The following is a 17,273-nucleotide window of genomic DNA, read 5'->3' as shown; positions in this document are numbered from 1 at the left end:
GCTGTGATCTACCTCTCTCTTTTTACTTTCAATTTAACAAAAACATGCATTTATTATTAAAAGTGAAATAACAAACACATGCAACAGATGCATGTTACTATTTAATGTTTATTGTAGTTGAATATCATATTTTTTTTTTTAGATAAGATAGAGGATTCATAATAAAGATAATTTGTTTTGAAGTACATGCCACAAAACCTTTTTATATATTCATGATATGGAAGTATTTATTTCATAAGGATGATTGAATGTAGTTAATGAATATAGTTGTAAATATGTTTTTTTAAATAATAGCTATGTGCCAAGGAGTTTTGTATGTTACATGAATGACTAAAAATGTAAAATTTATGAATGGACATTTATTTATAGCCAGAGCTGTTAATTTAGCATCTCAATTGTGTTCTTGCTGTCCTCAGTATATTTGTTGAAAATATGCTTTAAGCATTTATACACTCTTTTCAAATCCATCTGGTGATAGAATACTGTAGTTTTAATTACTCTAAGATGAATATTTGTACCATTAAACTAATCTGACCATCAATACCTTAACCATATTGTTTTGGAATTTCAGAATACTGAAATTATTTATGATAGTTTATAAGTAGAACACAACCAAATGAACAAATACCATTAAACTTTTTTTCAATACCTTTATTGTTTTGGAATTTCAGAATACTGAAATTATTTATGATAGTTTATAAGTAGAACACAACCAAATGAACAAATCCATATTTTTTTATTTTTACATAGATTTGTCTCGTTCAGTTTTTCTCCTCACCCAAAAATGGTTCACATTTTATTAAGGTTTAAAAATTTGACTATGAAAGCTTTAAAAGATTCCATCCATTGTAAGATATGTACAGTTTTATAGCGTACACTCATTTATTTATACACATATACTTTAGCTTTAACTGTATCAGTCCTGCAGACTTCTGTGAAGCTTTTGGAAGGACTTGTTTCTGTGTTTTCAAAGTCTGAACAAATCGTACACTAGATTCTGGTATTTTGTTACCGATTGTCTGTTTTCATTTCACTACTGCTACTGTGTTATGCAGCTCTATCTAATGTTAGCAATAATTTGCAGTCAGTTCAGCAATAAGTGTGGAACGAATGTAAACATGTTTAAAATCTTTGTATATTAAACTGTTTTAAAACACCTAAAATTGTTGAGGTAATTTTTCTGTTTACTGGAAAATAATTTCCTGTTTTATTGTATTTTAAAATCTGTTAATTACCCTAGTATATTTTGCCAAAATATACCAGTATGTTGTAAAAACCATTCCTATTGCATAGTGCTGTAGTTAGAGCATCTGATCTAGAGCAGCAAAGTAAGGAAATGATCATTCCTTTGGGGGTTGGAGGCGTAAACTGTGATCCTAGCTGTGTCACAGTTAGTGTTTGCATGAAAAAGATCCCAGAATGGTCAAAGGTCCTGAGTGCTCAGTATAGGTAAACATTTGCAGTCTCCACCAGCAGGTTGTGGCATCTCCATATGAGTGAAAAATTCTCAACAGGGACGTAAAACAGCAAACAAACCGATAGAAGTTAACATATAATCTCTAATAATGACTACCACTGACTTTCAGTTGTCATACTTACTTTACAGTGTAGAGATATTCTCTAACAACGATGTCTGGCTCCAGTGTCATAAAACTTGGACTTGCTTTCGACTTTTCTACTGAAATCGTAAATTCAACAAAAGCGAGTTTCTCTAAGTTTTATGACCCCAGAGCCTGGCCTTAAGTTGTCCACCAATCTTGCCAGTGGACAGATCATCATTTACTGGCAGAGTGAACAACTTGTGCATCATAATTTTTTTCCACTTCTTTATGATAGACAAAAAAATCTCAATGTATTCAATAAATATATTATTAAAAATCAATTATGAAAATGAGAAAGTTCACAACATACATGTATATGAAAAAAAAGAGAATCATATCTGATTGTATACAAGATACTCTCTGTGGAATGATTGCTATAAACAAAAAAGTCTGCACCAAACATGGATGTCCCTCTGATCAAACAGTGCATAACAAATAAAACAGTGCTTATATAAATAATCAAAATTACAAATACATTTCATTTAAAAAAAAGAAAGCATTCCTTTCATAAAATCATATTATATCAAATTAATGAACAGGCATTAAGAAGTCTTGTTTGTGTAAGGGATTCTCTCCAAACAAAGAAAAAAATTGTCGAACCAAAGAATACGGTAATATGGAGAGTAAAACTGGTCTAATCTGGGCACAATTGGTTCCAGAGAAGTTTGCTGAATTAGACATTCCTACATGAAATTAGACATTTTTTTTTTATTCAATTACAAGGACTTTTGATGCTCTATAATTGCTGTAAGACTTGTATCTCAGAGCAAGTTCACCGCAACATTAAGTTCTGACAAGACTATAAACTCCTAGTAGTAAATGGTTGAGTATTAATATTGTTTCAAGATATTGTTTTCCACTTTTAGACAGTTGTTACAACTGTAAAATACCATGTGTTGTTACACTGCACTTAAAATTATGTGTGTTTGTACATGTTCTTGTTGGAGACGAGAATTAAATTGTCAAAAATGCTGTAAAAATCCAGATTATTTAGTAAAACAGTTACTAGCTTTTTAATTCGGCCTACTTGTGACTATATGGAATTGATACCAATACCTGACCAGAATAGTCATGTAGACCTCATCAAAAGCCAATAATTGTAGGTTTTCATTGTAATGAGCAAGATTTAAGAATTCATGTACCAGATTACACAAGTTTTACTGTATTTCTCACCAAAAGCTTATTAAACCAAAAACCTAACTAGAAACATTCTATTTGTACCCTTGAAGTTTAAAGCATTCAAAAAAAAAAAAGAATAATGCACAAAACAAAAACAATGAATTGCCAATAAAATTAATTACAATATAATGAACTAAAGATAAAACAGATATGTTTTACTAGCAAACCATTGCATCTGTAATTCACTAGTTGTGCATGGTAACAAAAACACACAGTTAAATTCACCTTAAATTATTGCTGGCCTTTAATCATGATTTCTAACACTGGCCTTGTCCCCCTTATCTTGCTCTTAAAACTGAGCTGAAAACTCATAACAGAGATATTGCACTGGAAAATCTCTCAACACAAACACATTCATACCAAATCTCTTACACTCTGATACATCTTTTCCCCTCCATTGGTACACTTGTACTCTTACATGTATTGGTTATACAGGGACTTATCTGCTCTACAGCACACTAAATCTAAAAATCACAAGCAAAAAAAAATTTCTATGGATAACATTACAGTGGTGTTCCCACCATTTGTATGCATATACCTTTAAAAAATAATACTGTAAAAAGAAAATTTAGATGGTTTATAGAATTCACATACATTCGGGTACACATTTTCCTGTGTGGGATTAATTTACTCTACAGGTATGCAGTCACAAATTTCTACCAACAGACTGAACAGAAGTTGTGAATCTGCAGTTTAGAATCACCTGATAATATCTAAATATCCAATTTATTGTGGAATTATAAATTTAATCTACCTGGAAATGGATAACATTGTAATAAGTATTTATACCAATCCTTTTACAGTAATAATTCTTTTTCCATACACATAGAAACTAGTACCTGTACTAGCTACATAAAAAACTGTACATGTAAAAGCATTAAATCAATTTTTGCTTTGAAAGACAGATTGTTTGCAAAGACAGATAATTCCCTTTTTCTATATCTACAATCTCTCTGACTGTTGACAGCAGTCTCTGGTGTTATAAATGTAGCGCTGTGTCAGGAGATGTGTAGATTTTGTGCGTTTAATGCCCGCCACCTCAGGCCCTGACCGGGGCCTTGACTTTCTGACTGCGTGCCGCTCTGTGTCTTGCCTGGACGTGTAGGAAATGCTGATGCAGGTCTTTGAAGTTGATTTTTGACACGAGCGGTCTAGGGTCTTTTGAGGACTGGGGTCTAAAGAAAAAGAGAACAATTAACAGATCTGACACTGATTGGTGGATTAAGATGATCAAATATTGGTTGTCTTCTTCAAAGTTAAATATTTAAGAAAGAATTAACATTATCAAGTAGCCATGACCAAAAAGACACATAACTCGATGCATGATTTTATAGAATATTAAATTATAGATACAAAATAAAGGAATGAATAGGGTTATTCTCTAAATGACTACCTTTAAAAAGTCAAATGCTTGACAACAGATATCATTTAAATTTCTTTTGATCTTCAGAAATATTAAGTATTGGGTACATACTTATCCTTGATAGCCATGAGTTGATACTGTGGTATACAGTCCAGTCTGTTACGTAGGAGTTTGAAGGCCTCAGACTGTGGAAGCAGCATCAGTAAACTGTAGAGACTCCGGATCAAGTCCTGATTATGTTGAACATCCAGCAACTGAAGCCGCAAATCTAACAATTGCAGGAATACATGTAAATCAGTTATCCCTCGATATATATACAAACTTAAAATTACATTAACAGTAGATATGTCAATAAAATGCAAAATGTGTATATGTATGGTGATAATGCTACTCACAAGAAAATATAGGAGATTCGATCAGTTGTACAAGTTTGTCTATTTCCTTTAGGAAGTCTACAGTGATTTCTAGATCACCACTGATTCCACATTAAGGATAACAATTCATTCATTTAGGAACAGACATACAGACATCAAGCAAACTCATCAGACATCAGTAGAATGAACAACATACTAATTCTATCATTAACTCTTTACAAGGACTATAAAACAACTCCATTTACTGTCGGAGCAGCAAACAGTTGTACTGATATTGTTCCTAATACAAATGACTTCATCTCTTTATTGTTTTAAACCTATCCAAAGAAAATCCTCTTGTAAACTATTTAACCTGCTTCTATATTTATGGTATTGTTCATTTCTGTAGATGTCACAGAAGGATACAAGGCCTGTAGAAGGTCGCTGGCATGGTGATAGTTCTGGGTCAGGTAACACAGGGAAATGGTTGCTATGGGACTATGACACCAGGATTTATACAGACAACAAAACAAAGCACAGCTACCCTGTATAAAAATAATATATTGAAATTATCCCAATGACGAAATCTATATAGTTAAACAGTATTTTCTGCAGTTGTCCAATATTTGTAAAATTATGTAGAAGGACAAATATTTAATACATTTTTTTTTGTACCACAGCAAATTATTTCTTCAATGTTAATTAAGATATTTAATTTATTTATGCTTATACCCTCTCACATTAAAAGGCATTGCAAGAAATTAATCATAGCTATCCTAACAACTGAGTGCTTTAATTATTTGTTTCAGAAAAAAACCCATATCAATTTATTTCCAAGATGCAGAAAATTTGAAATATGCAAACCTGAGTATCTAGATTTTTGAGTTGTGTCCTCAGTTCAAAGAGTTCGGTGGACGTTAATAGAATGGTGTTCAGAGTCTGAACAATTTTACAGGCAAACAATACATCGGGCTCATCCACTATAATATGGGAAAAGGATTTAAAAATATCTTCCGCTGTCAGGAGCTGGCACAACTGTCTAAAAACAGGAAGAAAATTAAAATAAACAAATACAAAAATAGAAATCATACAAAAAGCTTTAAATTGTTAACTCTATAACATATGGGTTTACATGGTACCAACTTTAAATTTTTTTGTAATTAATTCATTGAGAAGTAGAAATACTGACACCATGCAATGTCATCTCATAAATTTAATAGCATATTAAAGTTTAACCTTGTAATGAACCATATGATTTTGAGTTATATCTGATGACAGAGAATTCTAAGCTGACAATGAAAATTTTACCTGATGATAAAATACCCCCGCTCGTCTGGTTCTAGAAGCTGTCTATCTTTCTTGAACAGCTCTACCAGACAAGCCATGAACTTGGAGAAGTACTCGTTGAGTCCTCCGCAGTTCTCGGGGTGATCCTGGGGCTTAGTTTTACCGGGACTTGTAGAGGTAGGCGGCTTCTTCTGAAGACCCGCAGGATTGGACGAAATCTCCGCCAAGGCTTCAAGGTCCAAAAGCACAACCTTAAAAATTTTTATATCTACAGTTTCTTCTCCTCACTGAAAAGTATACACCATTAAAAAAAAAAATTGACAAATAAATTCTTGTTCATAATCGTGTAACTAACATGGGTATGTGTACATGTGTATCTTCTAAAGTATTCAAGCCATTTCCCAGGAAAGACAAGGCCTGGGCTTCATAAGGAAATGGTAGTTTAACTGACCAATAACTCCTTATAATATTTAAAACTACCATTCACTAAATATCTACCTGTAGTACAATTTGAATTCTTCATATTTTCTCATATAAGCACTGCGTAAATGCAATCAGTTCAAATGTATGCCCAGCAATAAAAAAATACCTACTAGTTTTCATTCATCTTATTGAAATAATTAAAAACCTACTTTATTTACACAGATAGATCTATATGACATTGTCTACATACCTCTTCTGATTCATCGGACAGTGTCTGTAACAGTACCGGGAAGAATGTGTCCACGTACTGAAATGTCCGCTTGGGAACCTTAGTCAGCATGTGACTCAGCCATTCCAGGGCCGCTATCTTAGTCCCAAAGTTCCCTCTCCCCAGAATCTGACAGATGACACTGATTACCTCCCTTACATCAAGCTGGGAGGAACTAAAATATAAATATATATGATGATGACAGATCATTCATCTGGTGTTCATGTAAGCACTGACTGACTGAATGATTTTTTCTTAAAGAACTGAATGATCACATCATGGTAACTAAAATGACACAAGTGCAAAAACTGATGATGTTAATAAAATTAATAGACTTTTGTTCTATATGTTCTAATTACGAGTGTCTTTTAAGAAGATTGACCAAAAATGTATCTAAATTCATTGTGTGTATCTGCAAACTTGCAATATATGTTAAACATTTAATAAGGTTTCTTACTAGAAATTCTTCACAAAAACAACATAAAAATATAAAAAAGATGAATGACCTTGAAAGATTGTTTGTTGACTCCTCATTTAGTTTTTCTGATCCTTCACTTTTGACCTCTTGTGATGAAGGAATGTCATCAGTGTCAGATACAAGATCCTTCAATGCATCATTCAGGGACTTAGCTGCCTCAGCAACGCTGAATCTTGTTAAGGATTTTAAAATGTAATTGATATCAAGATTCAGTTTAGAGGAATATGAGAAGGATACACTCTACCACTTTTTAGTTTGCTGATTGTTGTCCCTTCAACATATTCCATATTTAACTAAGTAAACATGTATGGCTGGTTTTCCATACTTGAAAGAAATGCTTCCTCTTTGTTAAGTGTATTCAGGTTTCCTTATCTCTTCCTTTTTATTCTATAAAAGGATACTTTCTTTGTTTATCAGAAGCACTCTGTAGGTTTGGTAGAACAGCATTAATTATTCCTGGTGTGTACTGAATCATGGTACGACCTGCTTGACCTATGAACTCTCTTAACCAGGTCATGGCCGTAAACTGAATGAGATCATCTGAAAGAAGGAAATGTTTGAATATACATTGCTGACAAATAGCCAGTCATGCTATTTATAAATTACCATAGACTTAAAAGAGAGAGGAATTACCAATTCTTTCATAAATTCCAGATACTGCAGATATTAGATTTACATGTACACGAAGATAGACGAAGATATGACAAAATGTATGATACTTGCAGTAAAACAGAATAATAGTATTACCCACTTAAAAAATAAAACAGTAAATTGAATAATAGTATATACCCATTTCTGTTACTTCCACATGTATCAGAAAGTACTTATATTACAGTTACTAGCAGCGTTAATAGGCACTTAAAATTACTACATTTTCATTTTTGTAGTATAAACAGACACTTAACCATTTCGTATACTTGTAGCATTAAAAATCACTCTACATTCTTTTTATTTTGTAGTACAAGTATCAATAAGTACTTACCATTACTGTTATTTGTAGTATCAACAAGTACTTAAGTTTACTATATTCTGTAGTAACAATAAGTACTTACCATTACTATTACAGTGAATGATGAGGATATTAGCCATGCCTTCATATTTAACACCAACATTACTATTTTTTACTCCAGCCAAAAATTCGGTTAAAAGATCATGACACCTAAACAGAAAAACAAAAATATTCTGTGTATTAAAACAGCATACAATTTAAATGTCAAACAGGAAAATTAACAGCATGTCAATAGCTCTTCAAGTAGTGATAGCTATTTTTAAGGTTAACAGGAAAAACTATAACAAGCTTTAGACAAGATTTCCTTATAAAAAATGACATTCAATTTTTATAGTGTATTCTATGATCATTTTTTCCTTTTTGAATCCTCTGTAAGTAACTCAAAAGATTTCATTTACTGAATAACAATAACTTACATTTTACGAATCTCAGGATTTGAATCCCCCAATATATTGAACAAACCATCCAGGAATTCTGGGAGCAAGACTATCATGTTTATATCTGGTACAGCATCCAATATTGCTAACTGTACAAAGTAGGCAAGTGCATTTTACATCTGATTCAACTAATAAATATGCATAAAAGTCAAATTAAATTTATTTCTAAAAGGTATTTACCATTATAAACAAATAACATGTATCCAAAAATATTTGCATTTCATATCATGAAAACTGATGGAAAGCTTCTAAAAAATACAGAATCATTTACCCAGGAGACAATGAACTGCCGAGCTTCTGGATTTTTTGCGTAAATTCTATCTCTGAGCAGGGGCATGAAGGCCATTAGGTCAAAGGAGGGACTTTCTGTAACAATATCCTACAATACAAAAATTCTAGTTTATAAGAATAAAATAAACAAGTCTCCATCAAAGAGAAATATCATGGTAACTAAGTCAGAATTTAACATTCCCTGGTAAATTAACCTAACATAGACATGGGGATATTTTTATTTATATATGTATATGCACATGTATACTTAAAATAAAAAAGAAAAACACGAAAAACTTCAGTAAAGCTTTACTGAAGTTTTTCGTGTTTTTCTTTTTTATTTTAAGTATTTAATTCCGACCACTGAGACTTTTTATTGGATTATCTATGCACATGTATATATACATTCCTTTATCAGTTTGTCTTGTAGTTCTGTCCCTTTCTATATGTACATATACATAATAGTCATGATTATATTTACCTTGATTAATCTGTCCAGTAATTCTGTCCCGTTCTTCACATTCTGGTCAGTGTCCGACATCAGCTGTTTTATTATAATTGAGATGGTTTATAAATCAAATTATAAAGACTGCAAAATTTTTAATGTTTGTTACCAGTTTCAAAAAAACTCTCAAAAATTTGCAACTATTCCAAAAATCAATTTGAAAATAAAATCAAAATGCAAGAAAAATTGTCAAATGTTTTAGAAAGTGTAAATATAAAAGCTTCATTTAAAGTATTAAAGTATAAAGTAATGGTGTATCAATGTAAATAAAAAAAAATTGTATATATGACATGTAGCACTAAATACAGAGTCTAGAGGAAAACTTGTAATTTCAAGTAATTATATATCTTATGGAAACATGAGACATCCAGTACCTTACTGATTCCATCAAAGATCTCATTGAAGTAGGGCAGCACGTTCCCTCGGCACACCTTGACAATATTATAAAGGGCTTCACAGGCGTAGTACCGGACTCTACTGTCTGAATCTTGGAAGGAGGCCAAGACGGGCTGAACCAGGTCCCTGACATAATTCTGAGATTCCTACAGATTAAAAGATGCTGCGCTAATATAAACTCGTACACAGTCATATACTACTATGTTTAACTCTCTGTATGCCCATAATACTCTATCATTACAAGAAATTGTAGAGGGGATCAAATTTACATAAATTTTCAGTCTATCCCAAAAGCACCGGTCCATCAGACAAAACAGGTGAAAATCTTATTGGTCTGATGCACTAACTAGAAAAATTGGTCTGTTTGTCCGAGGTTTGTTTTGGTTGGGTTTTACATTTTATATTTTCTATTTCATCATATACCGGTAAATGCAATACCAATATACATTATCAAATGTTTTGTCGATCATGATTGTTTTAAAACCTTCTTCCGCCATGATTTTTGTAAAATATTTGATAGAACAGTACAGTGTACAAGGAAGAAAAAGAATAATTTCAGTTGTAAATATTTTAAAGTGATATTTGTTTATTGATTCATATGTCTTTGATATAAAGATACCTTGTTATGATCATTATATGATAAAAGTTGGACCGGTGAAAATTTATTTGGTCCTGTGAAATTGTTTCAACTGCCTGTCCGAATGTTCTATGATGATTTTTCTTTTTCGTGAAGACTGTTTTTCTTGCATTTTTTGTATATATTTCTGAGTTTTTCTTTCTAATGATACAGTAAAACACTGTTATAAGGAAGTGCCAGGGACAGACAATGTTGTTTCATTATGAACTTAATTGGTTATATACGTTAAGTTTATAATATATTTTAAAAGCATGGGGAATGAAAATCATTTTGCTGTAAGTGTAGATCAATTCGTTGTAAGTGTGTTCGCTATAATCCTGTTTTACTTTATTAGGAGAAACCAGAGAAAATGCCACTCTGTGCCTTGTTTATTACTAATTTACAGTTGAACGGATTTTAAGCCAAAGAACAGAAACAATTGTGAAGAGTCTCAACCTTTCCCAGGCCAATGGCTGCAGCTGCCAGCCCAATAGCTCCCCCTTTCCTGGCATTGGGGTGGTTAGACAATGCAAAATCATCTCCCAAAATTTTCAGAATCCTCCTGATCTTCACATGGTCATTAGCTATCACATATTCTCTGACCAATCTATAAAGTATTTAGAAAATAATCTGACATACAGATATTTCTTACTAAAACATGTCCAAATTTTTGTGTGAATTGATGACATGAAGTACAAAAACTATAAACTCTTAGCCTTTTGTTATATACATGTACTAAAGAAAGATAAACACACATATTTTTGAATCTTTTTTTTTTCAAGGTTTAAAAAGATGTCGAAGGACATTACATTCTATATGCTTTAATCTCATGACCACTACATACTTATTACTTTCACCTGTTCATCACTTTATGCATGTTGTTCAAACACTTTATCAGATGCCTATTCATTAAACAAGTCGCCATTTTTTAAAACATAAATAAAATTGTTAATTGTTTAATCACCACTGAATATAAAGCACTGACAAAACATATAACAGATAGGTAACTGTCTGCAGAAAGAAGTGACAATCAGTACAATGCCGACCTTGAACTTGTGCAGGAGCTTACCTCTCGACTTCCAAAGCCCCTGTCTTTCTTTTTTCATACAACTTATCGTTTAGATTCCTAACACACTGGGGACTAAGTGGTGCATATTCCTTGTCGTTCATATTTTGTGATCATTTTATTTTGACTCCTAACCGCCAAGATTAACAGGGCGCAGCCATCTTGCGAGTCACGTGAATACAATTTTTTTACCGCTTATATCATTATTTTATATAAATTGTAAGAAATAAAGCCTATTTGTTTCTTTTCTTAAGGTAAACAAGTGAATGATCATTCTTATTTCTATAATGATAACTAATAACAACTTTCGCAAACGATAGATGAGTATCCTGGATTGCATGAGGAGGCAAGGGGCCCTAAAATCCGTCTGCTTTTGACAGCTCCGAAAATCATGTATCAAAGATGCTGGTTTTCTAAAATGTTTCCATTTTTTATTCCTTAACTTATTGACAGTTTGTAGCTGTTAACCTTTTGTTCGCTATGTTTCTGACTCAGTTTAGTCGGCATGAATTTATGGCTAATCTGTGACAAGAGTTGTCTTTCACTGATTGCCATATTTGTGAAGAAATCGAAAAATTACCTAAAACAAACGAGAGACCCTACATTCTCTATATAAAAATCAACAAGGTTGCCAACTCCATAAAAAGCTTAATGAACGGAAGTAATGGAGGATGGAGCATGTAAAATATCTGGATATATTCTTGTGTTTTTGTAGAATTCTGGTCACAAATATTTAAGGAAAAGAAGATATTTTGATAAATTGTATTTTTAAAAAGGCATCCTCACTCATCAGGTATTTATCACAAACCCAAACTACTGTGGACCAGACGACGAAAGTCCACAAACCAGGGTCCAGCAAATGCAGATGTTGGATGAAGGGGACATGGTGTTTATCTACTGTAATACGGATTTCCTTTTCTCTTGTAGTGGATTCCTCAGGCTATTTCAAGTGGTATATTAAATGTCTTTTATATTGAACAATTTATTCAAAAGTATCAATTAATATCCCATCTAATATCTCATCTAAAGGAATGAAGAATGTAATCTTTATTGTCTATTTTGTCACTGAAAATGTCAAATAAAACCCAAATCTTGCACGTCTATCAACTAATTTTAATAATTAATTTTGACCAGTCTATCAGCTAAATTTGCCAAGACACAAATATCTTAAGTTTATAATATGTACAGAGAGTAAAATGCATTTTGTCAGAAAATGTCAACTTTTGCTGAATTTTAGGTTTATAAACAAGATCATGAAGATGTGTTTGTGAAACACTGATGCCCCCCGTATGGCAACATAGTGAAGATTAAATTTTTCTTAAATGCAAACTCACTGGAAATACAATTCTGAAATATGAAAGTAGGCCAGGGTTAAAGTTTTTTTTCATAAGATTGAAAATCTCCAAGGTCAAGGTCAAAAGATCAAGGTAATTGGTATCCAATGAAAGGTCTTGCCACAAAAAATACACATGTGAAGTATGGATCCTCTAGCCCTAACCCTTCAAAAGCTATGGTCAAGGTTAAAAAATTTTAAAAGTAAGTCAAACTCCAAGGTCAAAAGTCTTGCTATCAAATGAAAGGTCTTTTTGAAGGGATTAAATATGTAAAGTATGAAAGCACTAGCCCTAACCCTTTAAAAGTTATGGTCAAGGTTTGATTTTTAAAAAGAGGTCAAACTCCAAGGTCAAAGGGTCAGAGTTCTTGGTATCCAATGAAGGGTCTTTTCACAAGATATTGTATGAGATCACTATCCCTTAGCATTCAAAAGTTATGGTCAAGGTTAAAGTTTTTTCATAAGTACGAAAATCTCCAAGGTCAAGGTAATTGGTATTCAATGAAAGGTCTTGCCACAAAGAATAAGTATTTAAAGTATGGAAGCCCTAGTCCTAACCGTTCAGAAATTATGGACAAGGTTAAAAATTTTTAAAAGTAGATCAAACTCCAAGGTCAAGGTCAGAGGATCAAAGGTCTTGCTATCAAATGAAAGGTCTTGTCACAAGAATTAAATATGTAAAGTATGAAAGCACTAGCCCAAATCCTTTAAAAGTTATGATCTAGCTTTGCTTTTTAAAAGGAGGTCAAACTCCAAGGTCAAGGTTAAAGGGTAAAAGTTTATGGTATCCAATAAAGGGTCTTTTCACAAGGATTACATATGTGAAGCATGAAAGCCCTATCCCTTACCATTCAAAAGTTATGGCCAAGGTTAAAGTTTTTTCAGAAGTATGGAAATCTCCAAGGTTAAGGTCAAAAGGTCAAGATTGTTGGTATCCAATGAAAGGTGTTGCCGCAAACAATACATATTTGAAGTATAAATGTCCTGGTATCTACTGTTCAAAAGATATGGCCAAAGTAAAAGTTTGGAATTTTTGTGTAAAAGTGGGTCAAACTCCAAGGTCAAGGTCAAAGGGTCAAATTTGGTGGTACCCAAAGAGAGGTCTTGTCACAAGGAATACACATGTGAAATACGAAAGTCATAGATCCACAAAATCAAAAGTTATGGCCATTGGGCAAGGTTAAAGTTTTGCAAACAAACAGAGAGACAGACAGAGAGACAGTCAGACAGACAGATGGAAAGACACAACAAAAACTATATACCCCAAAACTTTGTTTATGGGGGCATAATAAAAATAGAAGTTTAATTTTAAAGATTCTACTTTGTGGACAAGACTCAGTTATAGTGCAAAGTCCTGAATTTCAGTCCAACTCCCACTAGTAGTTTTCCTTCCTTGCTTAATTTTTTTACAGGAATCAAACCACATGGTTTGTTTTGCAATGGGAGAGGTGAAGAATACAGTAGACTATTCTGGTAGGCATCTCTCTCTCCCCCCCCTTACATGTATTACATAGATGAATAATATTGTATGTTATTTTTACAGCTGCTTTCTCTCTGCTGTTTTCTGGCAATAGTGACCTGCTCAGGTATTGACGGGGGTGATTTTCTGTCCCTACCTCAGAACTGGCATGTGCGAGTCCTGCTTTTTGTGATAATGTGGTCCTCTCTCAGTAGCCTTGCTTTATGGGGGATCAAAGTCACAGGGTCAGACCAAATGCTTCCAGTCAACTGGTGGCTCTTGGTGAGAATAAAATTAATTTTCTTAGATTTAATTATTGCTAAATACATAAATACATGTTCATTTTAAATTTTTGGTTTAAATTTTTTTAATGTATATTAAGACAATTTTCATCACTACACTAACTATTATAATTCCTCTTCTAAAGTTTTATTCCTCTCTTTTCTTTCTTTCTAAAGGATTTCTTACTATATTCCATGTTTTCACTCTCATATCTTATCTCCACATCTATTGTTGCCAATTATGTTGAACATTTAAAATTGATGGAAGAAAACTTGCCAGAAGATTTGTCCACAAAGTTCATTATCTCAATAGTAAGTATAATGTATGATATTAAAATGCATATGTCTTTATCAGTTTAAAAATGATCTTAAATGCAATTTGTTTAAATGTGTGGCTTTGACACTTTTGATTTCTATCAATTTCTCAGTCTAAACCAGTAATGTACAGAAATTGTTAAGCTAAAGAAAAATACTCAAGAATAGTACAATGTAATTTGCTAGTTGACAAAATCTGGCTCAGGTGCCATAAAACTTAAATGAGCTTCATTTCCATTTCCATTTGATCACTCCATCAAAAGTTTATTTATTGTGGAGAAGTGAGACTTAAATTGGACAAAAAGTGAGCTCATCTAAGTTGCAGAGCCTGAGAGCCAAAAACTCTCATGAAACCACAGGGGCTTGTGTAGAGAAAATAAATCAGAAAAAAAAATAGTACCTAGGAGAAAAAAACACATGTTTTCAATAGTAATGCCTGGCGTCCATCCGTCTGTCTGTCTGTAAATACTCTAAAAGTTTATTAATAGCTACTCCTACAGCTGTAGTCTTATTGCAGTATCTTGCCTCAAAAAGAGCTCAATCATTAGCATCATTATTCTATTTATTGCTGTTGTAAAGTTTTAAGTCCCAATTGCTACTTTTGTCTTCATTTGTTATAAGTACAAACCAGTAGAGCTGAAAGAGACTGGAGAGTGTGATGAAACTGAAAAAAAAAAATGATTTACATGGGGATGTTGTTCCCCCATCTTATTTTCATGTTTTTCTTGATATTGTGAAAAAATAGAAATGAGGCAAAATCAAGAGAGACAGTTATCTCTTTTATATACCAAAAATAACACATTGGAATAATAAACTGTAAATTATGATTGCATGGAATACTTATTTAAATCATACGAACATGTATTTCAGATTATAGGATACATCTGTGTCCTGGTTTATGGACTGTCAGCATTTGTTGGATACAGAAGATGGAGAATACAGCGCCATCTATTCAGGAGGAGACAACTACTGGAATCAGAAGACTTCATGGAAGTTCTATAAATGGATATGTATGCTTTATGATATATTTGTGTAATGGTTTGGGCCATGGATATATCAGCCCGGTTAGCTCAGTCTGACTCTGTAGAGCACCTGACTAGTGATGCAAGGGCTCAGGTTTGATCCTGGTCCAGCCATATATTTTCTCCTTCCATTACATTTGCTTATATAGATGACCAATGTTTCAGGCAAGGGATTTTAACAAATTAATGATTGATACATACACTGTAACAAGTTAAAAATTTTCAACCTCTTTCATGAAAAAGAAAACTGAATATACATATGTTTGGTAGAGATGTTAGGGTAAAATGTCAAGAAATAATTTTTTCTTTTTATAAAAATAATTTCTAGTAACAAGGGTATTTTTTTTCAATCTCAAAAAAAAGCATCACTACTTGGTATTAGAGTCATCGCCATAAAATGGATTTAAGGAAAAATTCCATACTGAATTAATCCAATGTCATAAATACATGTACATGTATCTCAATACCAAGTATTCTCATTACATTTGAACCTATAAGTTTATGAATGTTGACAGCTTGTTACTTTTAGATGGAAAATACATGTACATTGTACTGCTCTGTTGTGTACTTTCTGAATATTTAAGGTGCTTCTTGGAGGAGTAACCACCCCCTGTTGACAGGATAATTGGTGCTTTGTGAATTATTTAATAAAGCAAACAGCTAAGATATATTTATGCTATTAGTATAATTTTTGGAATTTTCCGATTTTCAAGGTTTTTGTAAAAGTAGCAGGTAAAATAACATTACCTTCTAATAATGGTCAAGTCAGTCTGATCCTTCCCACAAAATAGGTTTCTCAGGTGCATTAGTGTAGCTTTTCTCTTCCATTTTTGAAAGTACAAACCAGTAGCTCAAGTTTGAATTAATTTTTCATTAAGCTTCACTGCAGACTTGCCTGTGACTTCTTATTCACATTTATTTAATAAAAATTGTAAAATAAAAGGATATTTTAGCCGGGCTTATTGCTCAAAGAGCAATTGCCGGCTTATGTGATCCTGTTCAAGGCAGGATGTTGACCCCATAGTCGCCATTTTAAAGTTACGCGCTAAAATATAGTTCTTATACTCTCAACCGCTTTTGAGATAATACAAACGCTAAATAAAGCAACAAAAATAAAACGAAGTTTTATCTATATAATATAAACATTAGAAGCAATGACTTTGAAAACTTCATAAGTCAAAGAACATAGTTCATTAGCGTAAGGATTTTTGATAATCAGTGTTACCTTAGTTCTCTACACATACGAGGTAGACTGGCCTGTTTGTTTACTTCAGCTTATTCACATTTATTTAATAAAAATTGTAATATAAAAGAATATCTGTTTTGTATTTTTTTTATCAATTGCCAGTAGTATTGGTGATGAAATAGTGCTAGTCCAGTAATAATTTTGTTTAGTCATCATGAATACGAGGGGTGATCAAAAAGTTCGCGAACTATCTCTATATCTATAAAACCACAATTCAGATGGTACACACATAACCATGCACAAGTTCTATAAATAGCATATGCTGAAGTAAGGATTTTGTCTATCATTATGACGTCACAATGTGAAAATGACGTCACTATGTAGGTCATTTGTGGCGAAAAATGGTTGTCTCAGTCCTACTCGTTC

At 32.6% G+C, this 17,273-nt stretch overlaps 2 protein-coding genes across 2 annotated transcripts; one reads left to right on the top strand and one right to left on the bottom strand.

The window, feature by feature from the left end:
- Positions 1 to 1,851: 1,851 nt before the first annotated feature.
- LOC134269444 (protein VAC14 homolog) lies at positions 1,852 to 11,426 on the bottom strand. Its single transcript, XM_062751637.1, has 16 exons — positions 11,255 to 11,426; positions 10,642 to 10,792; positions 9,548 to 9,715; positions 9,150 to 9,212; positions 8,670 to 8,777; positions 8,378 to 8,487; positions 8,005 to 8,111; positions 7,354 to 7,492; positions 6,981 to 7,118; positions 6,457 to 6,649; positions 5,805 to 6,034; positions 5,361 to 5,535; positions 4,923 to 5,041; positions 4,539 to 4,618; positions 4,255 to 4,411; positions 1,852 to 3,955 (listed from the first exon to the last, which is right to left on the bottom strand). The coding sequence occupies exons 1-16, from the start codon at positions 11,353 to 11,355 to the stop codon at positions 3,820 to 3,822; spliced, it is 2,175 nt and encodes a 724-aa protein (XP_062607621.1). The 5' UTR covers positions 11,356 to 11,426; the 3' UTR covers positions 1,852 to 3,819.
- Positions 11,427 to 11,915: 489 nt separating this feature from the next.
- LOC134269441 (uncharacterized) lies at positions 11,916 to 16,606 on the top strand. The gene is made up of 5 exons (XM_062751634.1): positions 11,916 to 11,931; positions 12,028 to 12,203; positions 14,128 to 14,325; positions 14,502 to 14,636; positions 15,510 to 16,606. Exons 1-5 carry the CDS (start codon positions 11,916 to 11,918, stop codon positions 15,639 to 15,641), a joined length of 657 nt encoding a protein of 218 aa, XP_062607618.1. The 3' UTR covers positions 15,642 to 16,606.
- Positions 16,607 to 17,273: the final 667 nt, after the last annotated feature.

This window comes from Saccostrea cucullata, unplaced genomic scaffold (assembly GCF_032062105.1).
Source record: "Saccostrea cucullata isolate Sc308-1 unplaced genomic scaffold, CSIRO_AGI_Scuc_v1 ctg182, whole genome shotgun sequence".
Taxonomy (NCBI): domain Eukaryota; kingdom Metazoa; phylum Mollusca; class Bivalvia; order Ostreida; family Ostreidae; genus Saccostrea; species Saccostrea cuccullata.
This window is presented reverse-complemented; position numbering and strand designations above follow the sequence as displayed.